The 12974-nt window shown below is 43.8% G+C and overlaps 1 protein-coding gene across 1 annotated transcript; it reads left to right on the top strand.

Moving 5' to 3' along the window:
* Positions 1-1756: 1756 nt before the first annotated feature.
* LOC122886957 (tripartite motif-containing protein 16-like) lies at positions 1757-4625 on the top strand. Its single transcript, XM_044219732.1, has one exon. It carries the CDS (start codon positions 2233-2235, stop codon positions 3913-3915), a length of 1683 nt encoding a protein of 560 aa, XP_044075667.1. The 5' UTR covers positions 1757-2232; the 3' UTR covers positions 3916-4625.
* Positions 4626-12974: the final 8349 nt, after the last annotated feature.

Here is a 12974-nt window from a genome sequence, read left to right as displayed (position 1 = left end):
TGGTACAATCTGTGATGGATGCAAACACAACAGGAAAACAGGCAGAAATGTTCAGCTATGATCTGATGAGGAACACACACACATGATTATTCAGTTATACTGTTAATATGAATATAGCTGCAGGTTATATGTAGTCAGGGCCTTTAGTTTATTACATTTATTTGTCAGGGACCAGGTACAAAAAACATTCATCTCACACGAGGAGAAGAGATGTGTTGTAGCAGATTTAGCTGCTAACTAATTTTCATCTGACGTCCCTGGGCAGGTAGACACAAACACTAATACAGCTAAAATTACAATAAGATCTAAATTCATCATAGATCCAAACATACATACAGATTTCTATTTCGACTCCCACAGGGATAGAGAGTGCCACAGTGAGTGACTCAGCTTTTACAACAAGTGAAATATTTTAACTCCAACAACAGGTGGAAAATGTGCCGCCTATATCAGGTCCAGTCATGAAATCAGGAAATGAATATATGATTCTTTACATTTGGTTACAAGTATTTCCATGTTGTTTCATCAGAATGTGAGAACCTGCAGCCTCAAATCTCACATTCCCAAATACCATTTACAACCTGAGAGCTGATGGGAATAATATTTGTAAAGTGGAAACTCTTCTCTACCATCTTTCCCATGGGACCTGAATGCAGCATCAGTGTTACAGGGTGTGACGTAGTGTGATATCACACGTATTGAAATGTGTCTTTACTGATGCCGAAGCTGCCAAAGGCTCAGTGAAGTTTTTACACGTCTTCCTGCAGTGAACATCACAGCAGGTTAACAGCTGAAATGTGAAAACTGACGCACAACACAAGAGGGCGCCTTCATCCTGCTAACCAGGGATGTAGAGGAGGTTAAAGCTCCTCAACTCACTTTGCCTACAGTTTTAGTTCAGAGCGTGTTTTTAGGCTGATAAAACCCTTTACAGTAAAAGTGCACTGTGTCATGCATCGTGGTAAATGGTGTCAACGTGTGAGTCTTGGATTTTAAACTCATTGGTTTACACAGAAAATAACAAAGGTGATAAAATGGCACCTTGTGATGCACCTGAGTTTCGAGTCCTCGTCTCTGACTCCTCACCTTTTACTCACATTCTAGGATGCATCATTTCAAATAAAAAAGCTGAAATTATTGCCTTTTTTAGTGGTCGTTTGGCTTCTGATTCTCACTGACTGCAGCTTTTACTTTAGTTGGCCCTCCTTTATTTCCACTTCAAATCAGCCATGTTTTACAAAAGTCTTCTGGTTTCTTTTGGACTCATCTGACTTCCTGCTTCCACCTGCTGAAGTTCAGGTCGACCACGGTGTGTCTGAGGAAGATTTGATTTCAGGGTGATACTTTAATATCAACACTTTTCTTTACAACTATCAGTAAAGCTTTAATCGTTTTAAGGTAATGATGAAAGTAAAAAGTTGGAGTGTGATCTCTGTTGATTAGCTGTGAAAAGACTAAAGATATTCATCAAATGCAAACAAACAAAAGTCCATCAACTCTACAGATTCATCAATTCATATGAATCAACAACTGCAGAAGCAGCTGATCTGGTTCAGTCGTGTCCTTCTGGATTCACAACTGCAACAAATAACTTGTTTGATGATATTTGTTTAAACCCATCTGAAGCTTGAAATGCTGGTTTAGCTCCAGATGATCTTCTGAAATTCAACTGTTTTGTCACAAATGCTTCAGAGCCGATCATTAAATATGTGAGAAAATTATTATACAGCAGTTTAAGTATTTTCTGACAGTTTCTTTTGATTATTGTCAGTCAGCTGGTTTTTAACCAGTAAAAGAAAACTGAGCAGAATTTGAGGAAGAGTTGGAAAAACATGGAGCCATCACCGAAGCCTGAGGAGAAGAAGGATTTTACAGCTAAAAACTGAAATGTTTTCAAACGGGGAGCAGGTTTTAACCGAGGCTTCAGTGGAAATGAGGAAACAAAGTTCAGATTCACAGCGCTGCTCCTCTTCCTGGAATGAGTCAGTGCTTGATGACCCCTCCCTCTTCTTCCTGCTCTCAAACACAGCGAGCTCCACTCGGCCCACATATTTGCTTGTTCCCTCCCCTTCAGATCTACAGTTTGAAGATGGGTGTAGCCAACATGTGGTGAAGTGCAGGAGCTGACAGGCCCCATTCACTGCACAAACACATGTTGTTTAGATCAGAGCTCAAACTCCTTTCAGTTCTCAGAAAGTGAAACTCAGACAGTCGTTGCCACTGAGAGGTGAAATGGCGCAGAAAGGAGTTCAGCTGGACCGGGAAACCTTCTCTTGTTCGATCTGTCTGGATCTACTGAAGGATCCGGTGGCTACTCCCTGTGGACACAGCTACTGCATGAACTGTATTAAAAGCTTCTGGGATGAAGAGGATGAGAAGAACATCCACAGCTGCCCTCAGTGCAGGCAGACCTTCACACCGAGGCCTGTCCTGCTGAAAAACACCATGTTAGCAGCTTTAGTGGAGGAACTGAAGAAGACTGGACTCCAAGCTGCTCCTGCTGATCACTGCTATGCTGGACCTGAAGATGTGGCCTGTGATTTCTGCACTGGGAGAAAACTGAAAGCCCTCAAGTCCTGCCTGGTCTGTCTGGCCTCTTACTGTGACAAACACCTCCAGCCTCATTACGATGTGGCTCCATTAAAGAAACACAAGCTGGTGGACCCCTCCAAGAAGCTCCAGGAGAACATCTGCTCTCGTCATGATGAGGTGATGAAGATGTTCTGCCGCACTGACCAGCAGTGTATTTGTTATCTCTGCTCTGTGGAGGAACATAAAGGCCACGACACAGTCTCAGCTGCAGCAGAAAGGACTGAGAGGCAGAGAGAGCTCGAGGTGAGTCGACAAAACATCCAGCAGAGAATCCAGGACAGACAGAAAGATGTGAAGCTGCTTCAGCAGGAGGTGGAGGCGATCAATCGCTCTGCTGATAAAGCAGTGAGGGACAGTGAGAAGATCTTCACTGAGCTGATCCGTCTCATGGAGAAAAGAAGCTCTGATGTGAAGCAGCAGGTCAGATCCCAGCAGGAAACTGAAGTGAGTCGAGCCAAAGAGCTTCAGGAGAAGCTGGAGCAGGAGATCACTGAGCTGAAGAGGAAAGACGCTGAGCTGGAGCAGCTCTCACGCACAGAGGATCACAACCAGTTTCTACACAGCTACCCGTCACTGTCACGACTCAGGGAGTCTACAGACTCATCCAGCATCGATATCCGTCCTCTGAGCTACTTTGAGGATGTGACAGCGGCTGTGTCAGAGGTCAGAGATAAACTACAGGACGTTCTGAGTGAGAAATGGACAAACATCTCACTGACGGTGACTGAAGTGGATGTTTTACTGTCACAACCAGAGCCCAAGACCAGAGCTGGATTCTTAAAATATTCATGTGAAATCACACTGGATCCAAACACAGCAGATACACATCTGTTATTATCTGAAGGGAACAGAAAAGTAAGATTAACGGGAGAAGCTCAGTCTTATTCTAGTCACCCAGACAGATTCACTAGATGTTTGCAGGTCCTGAGTAGAGAGAGTCTGACTGGATGTTGTTACTGGGAGGTGGAGTGGAGAGGGGGAGGAGTTTCTGTAGCTGTCGCATACAAGAATATCAACAGAGCAGGGAGCTTGACTGAATGTGGATTTGGACAAAATGACAAATCTTGGGCGTTATATTGTGACAACAACTGTTATAACTTTTGGTACAACAATGTGAAAACTCCCGTCTCAGGTCCTCGGTCCTCCAGAGTAGGAGTGTACCTGGATCACAGGGCAGGTATTCTGTCCTTCTACAGCATCTCTGAAACCATGACTCTCCTCCACAGAGTCCAGACCACATTCACTCAGCCTCTCTATGCTGGACTTTGGTTGTTTGGGTTTTTCTCTTCTGGAGCCACTGCTGAGTTCTGTAAACTCAAATAGTCAGAAGTCATTTAAGGGACAGTGGGTTAAATTCTGTGTTTTAACTCTTAAACTTATTTTGTCTTCATGTTTGCTGCTGAGCGCTGATTGTTGTGGCATTTCTTCACTGCACAGAGATCAGCTGTCAATCAAACATTATGGGTGGTCCTTTGACACCTTCTCATTAGCGGTTCTGTAAATGTTTGAGTTTCTTTAGGTGGCGCTCCTTCCTGTGTCTGTTTAGCCATGGAGGTTGTCACTGCTCAGGATGACTTTGGCTGAGCTGAACTGACATTTCTCTGCATGAATATGGAAACTTCTCTGTGCTCTAAATGTTGGCTGAATATTTGTATTGATGTGTTTGTCTGTTGTTGTTTCTCTTCCACTGCATGGGTCTAAAGAGAGAAAGCACCAGACCTTCCTTTATCGGAGATATTTTGTTTTCATCCATTTGTAAAGAAATCTATAATTACATTTACATTTGTTTGTTTGGCAGACCAGATGTTGTTGTTGTCCAAAGTGTTATAAACCTGTAATGATCATAATCAACAAGCAGATCATTGATTATCTTCTTCCACACAGCTGAGATTCTGGTCAAACAGAGTGATTGTGTGGATGAAGTGAATCTGTACATGAAATCACTGATCAAGAGTCACTGAACAGACTTTACTGATGGGATGTGTGAACGAACTGAAGGTTTACATGATGAATAAACAAAGGTGAACAAAGTGTTTTCTTCTTGTCTTCATTCCAGGGTCTCATTCAAAGCTGAAGGAGAAAATGTGACACTAATATGAGTCGAACTGAGGCAGTTTCCCTCCTGAAACACCACAAAGTGCAGTGTTCATGTTTAGAGCAGAAGAGCGTTTGTCAGTCGGTCTCTGTGCTTTCAGCTTTCCTCACTGAAACAGCTTCGTCACAGAGAAATGAGCAGAGTTTTCTATCACTTGTTGCTTTTTACAACCAACATTTTGTTTGTGCACTTAGTCAGTAAAGAGGATTTATTACACAGACTTAAAAAAAAGTGGAAAAATAGTCCGAATTCATTTGGTGGAGTTCGGGTGTGAAGAAGTTTAGTGGCGTCCTGACACACACGAGACAACAGATGGACTTGAGGTCATTTCATTGATTTTCATGGAGATGAAACTTCAGAACGAGGCCGTCGTGTTGGTTCAGTGTTCGGCTCTGTCGCCTCACAGCCGGACGATCCTGGGTTGGAAAGTCTGAATCCAGAAGGCAGGTGTCTCTGTGCTGCTTGTACACTTTAATGTCTCAGTGGTCCCTGAAGGCAACAGTCTGACATCTGCCTGTTGATTCTGTCACAAAATAAAATGTTGTCTTATAAATCAGCTGTGAAAACTTCCACTGCTACTACCATTACTACAACAGCTGTACTACTGCAGATAATTTTTATTACAGTAATAATGAGAAATATTATGTGTCTGCCAGGTTTTATGTCTAAGTGTAGACCAAGTGGGGAGTAAAACGAAAGAACATCGTACAAATAAATACAATGAAGCTCAGTATGAAACATGCAGTTTGAAGGATTTAATTTGCTGCAGTTTCCCAGCATGCTCTCTGTTGTGTCTGCTGTTTAAGTTGTGTTTGACCGGTCTCTGGTCTGCAGGACTGGAGGATCCACGTGGACCAGATGCATCAACACAGAGACGGGATCAAGTCCTCGCTCAAAGAGGCCAAGGTGCGTTCACTGACCTGGTTCAATAATAACAGCAGTGATGGTGTTTAACTGCTGTCTGTGTGTGTGTCTGGCTCCTCCTGCTGTTTCTTATTTTAATGACAGAGGACAGTCTACACTGAATAACTTCTGCTCACTTTTTAATATTTACCTTCACTACAATGAGCCTCTGCTGTGTGAAACCTTCGTTACAACATACAGAACTGACATGGCAACATAATGCAGTACTACTTCTTGTGAAACACCATCAGTACACTCAGCGAGTATTAATGTTTTCATTGCACACGTGCTCTGCATGAACTCCCTGCATTAAGCCTGTTTTTGCGTCGTTCCTGTGAGAATCGACATTTTATTGAGCTGCATTCTTTTGGTTAAAACGACAAATACAGCTGAAGTTGAGCTTGAATGGAAGGTAACTGACAGCGAGGAAGAAAAACAGAATGAACGACTCTGATGCAACAGACAGTACGAGCTGTGAGAAGTGATGAAAAGAAACAACACAGGTGAGACAGTGAATGTGCAGAGTCGCTTCGTTTGCCTTCACCCTGATCTTTTGGGGAAAACAGCTGATGTTCCAGCACCACACCTATCAGCCTGCACCTGATAGCATGCAGCTGCCATCATTAGAGTCTTCTGTTGAACTTCATTTGCTCAGTTTGAGAAGATTTGAGTTCCTCTGCAGCTCAAGTGTTTATCGATTTGCAGTGGTGGAATGTAACTAAGTACATTTACTCAAGTACAAATTTGCGGTACTTGTACTTCTACTTCGCTACATTTCAGAGGGAAATATTGTACTTTTTACTTCACTGCAATTATCTGACAGCTTTAGTTAAAAGTTACTTTACAAATTAAGATTTTTGCACACGAAACATATGAAACTGTACAAGTACAGCTGAAACAATTAATCATTTGACAGAAGATTAATTGACAACTATTTTGATGGTTGAAATCATTTTTCATGTAAAAACATTTCCTGGTTCCAGCTTCTCAGATGTGAAGATTTGCTGCTTTTCGTTTGAATGTACATTTCTTCCACCTGACCATGAACGTACAGTATTTTCTTGCACCAAATCCTAGACTGTATAAAAGAAGTGGAAGTAGTCACAGTGACGTCACCCTTTGGTTTGTGGACTAACGTTTTGAAACCACAAGTTTGGCATTTTGGCAGTCGGCATTTTGTTTTTTTTAACCAGTGACAGGAAGTGACCATATTTGGAAGAGGGGCTGGAGCTGGGGAGCATAACAAACACCAAGTTTTCAGCTAACGCTAGCACTAGCTAGGTTAGTAAGGTGCATCCGTAATTCACGTTAACTGTGATATTAATTGGGATGCTAATTTTGGCTAGCAAAAAAAGGCTTAAAACAAAATGTACTCACCACAAAAAAATGAACAGCCGACTCCTAGAGTGTCTTTTAGTACAAGTGAACGCTGAACAAGACATTTTTAGGTGACCAAAGTGTTAAAAGTAACATTCATGAACTGAAAACACTGTGAAAGGGTCAAAGACGAAAACACCAGGGCTGGACTAGAAATGAAAAATGGCCTTTTTGACTCAGACTGGGCCGGGAAACACCCCCACCGACACAACACAAGCCACACTTAAACAAGATTACTGAACTGAGTAACAAGCAAAGCACTCTGGGTCGTTGCTCCACATTTACACTCGGCACAGAGGAGCTTAAACAATCTTAGTAATATAGTATTAATATATTAATATATTAATAATATAATGTTAGTATATTCATATTATTTCATATAATAATAGGCTATAGCCTAGGCACTATTTACCACTAGTATAATATTAATTCCACTTGGACAATACAGTAGTTTAATTTTTATAGGTTTGGTTCCTTCATTAAATCCTTGTGAGAGAAATGGTCTAAATCGGTGAGTAGTCTCTAATTTGTTAATGCTAAGTAGCCTACTAACTTGTCAATAATCATAACCATTCATGCATAACAGTGAGTTCAACAGTGGTGGCTGGCCAATAGAGGGCGGTGGTTAGCTCCTGCCTGGTGCAAGCCCTGATTTTGGGTACTGATTGGATTTGTTTTGACAGGTTAGTGAGGCACTGTGCGGTGGTGCGTTCACAACCGTCAGGGACATGGGACGTATGTGCTGTGCTCAGCGGTGACATGAGGTCGTCCAACGCTGCAGATGGGGAGGGGGAACTGCCGGCGCCTCCACAAGAGATGCTCTGTGACGAGCATGGCACAGTTTCAGGTCATCTCCCGAGTTGGGATCCCGAAAGAGATCATGACTGACCAGGACACCGCATTCAAGTCATGCACACTGAGAGAACTTTACGGATTATTGCTCATCAAGTCAATTCGGACCAGTGTATACCACCCTCAGACCGACGGGCTCATCGAGCACCTGAACAAAACTTTGAAGTCCATGATCCGTAAATGTTTACACGAGGACGAGCGCAATTGGGATAGTTGGCTAGATCCTCTGTTGTTTGCAGTGCGGGAGGTACCCCAGGCCTCCACGGGATTTTCTCCCTTTGAGCTGCTATTTGGCAGAAAACCACGGCGGGTTCTGGACCTGGTTAGAGAAAACTGGGAGGAGGGTCCGAGCCCCAGTAAAAACTAAGTTCAGCACGTCTTGGACCTGAGAGCAAAACTCCACACTTTAGGGCAGTTGTCCCGGGAGAATTTGCTCCAGGCTAAGGAATGTCAACAACACCTGTATGACAGAGGGGCTAGATTGAGACAGTTCACGCCGGGAGAGAAAGTGCTTGTATTACTCCCTTCTTCCAGCTCCAAATTACTTGCCAGGTGGCTAGGATCCGTTGTGGTCACGCGGCCAGTGGGCGACGTGGACTATGAGGTTGTGCGGTCAGACAGGGGAGGGGCAACACAGATTTACCATCTGAACCTCCTGAAGTCATGGAGAGAGGCGGAGCCTGTTGCTTTGGTGACGACGGTGAGTGAGAGAGATGAGTTGGGGACAGAGGTTTCAAAATCGGCCAGGTCTGCCTCGCTTCCCGTTAACAACCATCTCACGCCGTCCCAGAGAACAGACGTGGCAGAGTTGCAACGGCAGTTTGCCGATGTGTTTCCCCACCGCCAGGTCGCACTAACCTCATAGAGCATCACATTGAAACTCACCTGGGAGTTCACGGCCCTACCGGTTGCCTGAACACAAATGGAAAACGGTTCAGGAAGAAGGCCATGCTGGAGATGGGGGTGATAGAAGAGTCCCACAGTGCCTGGTGTAGCCCCATCGTCCTTGTAAGCAAGAAGGATGGGACCATACGGTTCTGTGTGGACTACCGCAAGGTAAATGATGTGTTTCACGGTTTGATGCCTATCCGATGCCCCTGAGGTGGGGAAGTGGCTCAGGTGAGCAGTACCAGGGAGCAGTAATTGTCACACCTGAAACCGATTGACTAATCATCCTCTCCCCAAATACTCAGTAGCATGCTGGACCTGGAGAGGAAAAAACTGACACACACAGCGAGCAGGGGCGTCAGCCGACAGAGCGGCTGGTCTCCTGGTGAGAGGAGCACGGAGAAGGAAGCCGCTGAACCAGCGCTGGAGCCGGGCAGCAAAAGAGGTGCAGCCGGGTGAAGTGGCTTGGTTTATGACGAGACGTTGTGTGTATTACAAATAAATTAAGAACGTTACCTGTAAGCATCCGAGTGTGTTTCCAGAGCCAGGGGACTCATGGTTGCTCATACACGCTACAGATACACTTTTTTTATCTTGGTCATTTTAAACTATATATTTCAACCAAATGAAGAATTTTAGTTATCGGACGTCTGGATGTTCAGTTATCAGAGAAACAAGCTGAGCAAACTTTAGTGGCACCCGGCTCGCAGCATGTGTCCGCCAAACAGCGTCGCAAACTGATTTTTAACGTGAAACTGCTTTATTCAGTGGTTTTAAAGAGTTTATTCAGCTTCAGAAGGAGGAGAGTTTTCTCAGCACATAAAGGAAAACTCTTCATCCTTCAGTTCATCACAAACATCTGGAGATACGTGGTTTTCACAGGACAGGAAGGGGATAAAGAACTGTAATCTGTGAAGTAACTAAAGCTGTCAGACAAACATAGTGCAGTAAAAAGTACAATATATGCCTCTGAGATGTAGCGGAGTAGAAGCATAAAGTTATACTTACCTTGAATTTGTACTTAAGCACAGTACTTGAGTAAATGTACTTGTACGCATTAAATGTAATGGAACAATCTGTGATGGTGCAAACACAACAGGAAAACAGGCAGAAATGTTCAGCTATGATCTGATGAGGAACACACACATGATCATTCAGTTATACTGTTAATATGAATATAGTTGCAGGTTATATGTAGTCAGGAGTGTTTGGGCCTTTAGTTTATTACATTTATTTGTCAGGGACCGGGTACAAAAAACATTCATCTCACACGAGGAAAAGAGACGTGTTGTAGCAGATTTGGCTGCTAGCTCATTTCCATCTGCCGTCCCTGGGCAGGTCGACACTAATACAACAAACGCAGTTAATAAAAATACAAGTTCAAAATTACAATAAGATCTAAATTCATCATAGATCCAAACAAACAAAGATTTGTATTTCGACTCCCACAGGGATAGAGAGTGCCACAGTGAGTGACTCAGCTTTTACAACAAGTGAAATATTTTAACTCCAGCAACAGGTGGAAAATGTGCCGCCTATATCAGGTCCAGTCATGAAATCAGGAAATGAATATATGATTCTTTACATTTGGTTACAAGTATTTCCATGTTGTTTCATCAGAATGTGAGAACCTGCAGCCTCAAATCTCACGTTCCCAAATACCATTCACAACCTGAGAGCTGATGGGAATAATATTTGTAAAGTGGAAACTCTTCTCTACCATCTTTCCCACAGGTCCTGAATGCAGCATCAGTGTTACAGGGTGTGACATAGTGTGATATCACACATATTTTTAGAGTAGAAGAGCGTTTGTCAGTCGGCCTCTGTGCTTTCAGCTTTCCTCACTGAAACAGCTTTGTCACAGAGAAATGAGCAGAGTTTTCTATCACTTGTTGCTTTTTACAACCAACATTTTGTTTGTGCACTTAGTCAAAAAAGAGGATTTATTACACAGACTTAAAAAAGTGGAAAAATAGTCCGAATGCATTTGGTGGAGTTTGGGTGTGAAGAAGTTTAGTCACGTCCTAACACACAGGAGAGAACAGATGTCGTGTAGTTGTGGACTTGAGGTCATTTCATTGATTTTCATGGAGATGAAACTTCAGAATGAAGCTGTCGTGTTGGTTCAGTGTTCAGCTCTATCGCCTCACAGCCAGACGATCCTGGGTTGGAAAGTCTGAATCCAGACTTGATTCAAACTTGTTGTGACTCATTTTGTCAATCTACAAAACAGCTGCTGTGCTCAAGAGCTTTTCTAATTGATCCTCAATCGGCAACAAAGAAATGCATCTAAAACAGTCAGGATTCGGGTTCCTGACAACTGTGATTGATTTATTGCACCATCACAGGTAAAGTTACTCCACCTTTCTCAGCACAGATGTATTAAGCATCAGCGACACAGTCTGATTTCTGAGTTTGTTTCCTGTAAATCAAGTATGAAACTATTGTAAACACAGTCTCCTGTATTACTGTAGCTTCAGTTTCTATGGTGAGTAACAAGCAAAGCACTCTGGGTCGTTGCTCCACATTTACACTTGGCACCGAGGAGCTCACTCCACGAAACAAGTGCATTTCAGTTAAAAGTCTGAGCAGGTATGAGGTGGAAGAACTGCTTTTCTGAGTGGAAGTAAAGCTGTAGCTAACTGAGGGAGAAACTGAGACTCTTGTGAGGATAAAAAGCAGCAGTTAGGTGTCTCTGTGCTGATTTTACACTTTAATGTCTCAGTGGTCCCTGAAGGACACAGTCTGACATCTATCTGTTGATTCTGTCAAAAAATAAAAGGGATGTCAGCCGACAGAGCGGCTGTTCTGCCGGTGAGAGGAGCATGGAGAAGGAAGCCGCTGAACCAGCACCGGAGCCAGGCAGCGAAAGAGGCGCAGCCGGGAGAAGCGTCTATGAAGAGACACTGTTTGTGTTACAAATAAACGTTACCTGTAAGCCGGGCATCCGAGTGTGTATCCAGAGCCAGGGGACTCACAGTTGCTTCAACACGCTACAATTGGCACCCAACGTGACTTTGCTTTGGAAAAAAAACAAAAAAACAAAACGTGATGGACCCGCAGCAGGTGCAGCCGGTGGCAGTACTGGCCCAGATGCTGGGCGAAATAGCTGCGATGCACCAGGAGCAGACAGCAGTGAATAGACAACAACTGGACATGATGCAGGAACAGGCGGCAAAGCAGACCCAGCTGCTAGCGAGCCTGTTGTCCCAGCCGGGAGCCGCACTGCTGTCATCCCAGCTGCCCTCCCTCTCTGGGGTCACCCTCCACAAGATGTCGGCAGCGGATGACCCTCAATCGTTCCTGGAGATGGCCGGAGGCGGAATAGTCCATACGGTTGCTGCCGCTGCTCTCAGGTGAAGCACAGACAGCGGCACTTGGACATCTGGCGGCCGTACGTCATTGCTTCCCTGACATCAAGAGGGTGGTACTGGATCGACTGGGATTCTCTAGTAAGGATCACCCCCGCTGTTCCGGGGCACGCTGACCGTCCTTCTGTCTATGCCCAACAACTAAGAGATGCGGCGATGAGCTGGCTGCAGCCAGGGGAAGCCATGGGAGAGAAGCTGCTGCTGGAAAAAATAATATTAGAACAATTCACGGAGGGGCTCCCTACTGGCGTGGCCGGGGTGGGTAAAATGCCACCACCCCACGGATAATAATAATAATAATAATAACAAAACTTTATTTATAGAGCACTTATCAAAACAAAGTACAAAGTGCTTCACAACAAGAGAAATAAAATACCACAGTGAAAGATTAATATAAAGAAATAAAATACATAAAATACACAAAAGCAATAAAATAAACAGCCAGTTCAGGTAAAATCAGGATATGCTTTCCGATAAAAATCTGTTTTGAGAAAAGACTTAAAAGAAGACACTGACTCAGTCAACCTAATTTTTTCAGGCAAGTTGTTCCAGAGCCTCGGGGCCCTGATGGCAAGAGCTCTGTCCCCCTTCGTTTTAATCCTGGACTCAGGAACAGACAGAAGACCTCTGCCCCTGGATTAAAAGGTCTAAAAGTTTAAGTTTTATTTGAGTTGAGCTGAAGAAAATTTATCGACATCCATTTTTTTTTATTCAGACAGGCAGTCCTGCAGAGAACTCAGCATACTGAGGTCAGTGGGCTTGACAGGGAGGTACAACTGTGTGTCATCCGCATAACAATGAAAAGAAATCGGTATTCATGAAGCTAGATCTCCGGAACGCCTATCACTTGGTTCGGATAAGGGAGGGGGACGAGTGGAAGACTGCCTTTAACACCC

Source organism: Siniperca chuatsi, linkage group LG13 (assembly GCF_020085105.1).
Source record: "Siniperca chuatsi isolate FFG_IHB_CAS linkage group LG13, ASM2008510v1, whole genome shotgun sequence".
Classification (NCBI taxonomy): domain Eukaryota; kingdom Metazoa; phylum Chordata; class Actinopteri; order Centrarchiformes; family Sinipercidae; genus Siniperca; species Siniperca chuatsi.
Note: the sequence above shows the minus strand (reverse complement) of the source record. Positions and strands in the feature narration are given on the sequence as shown.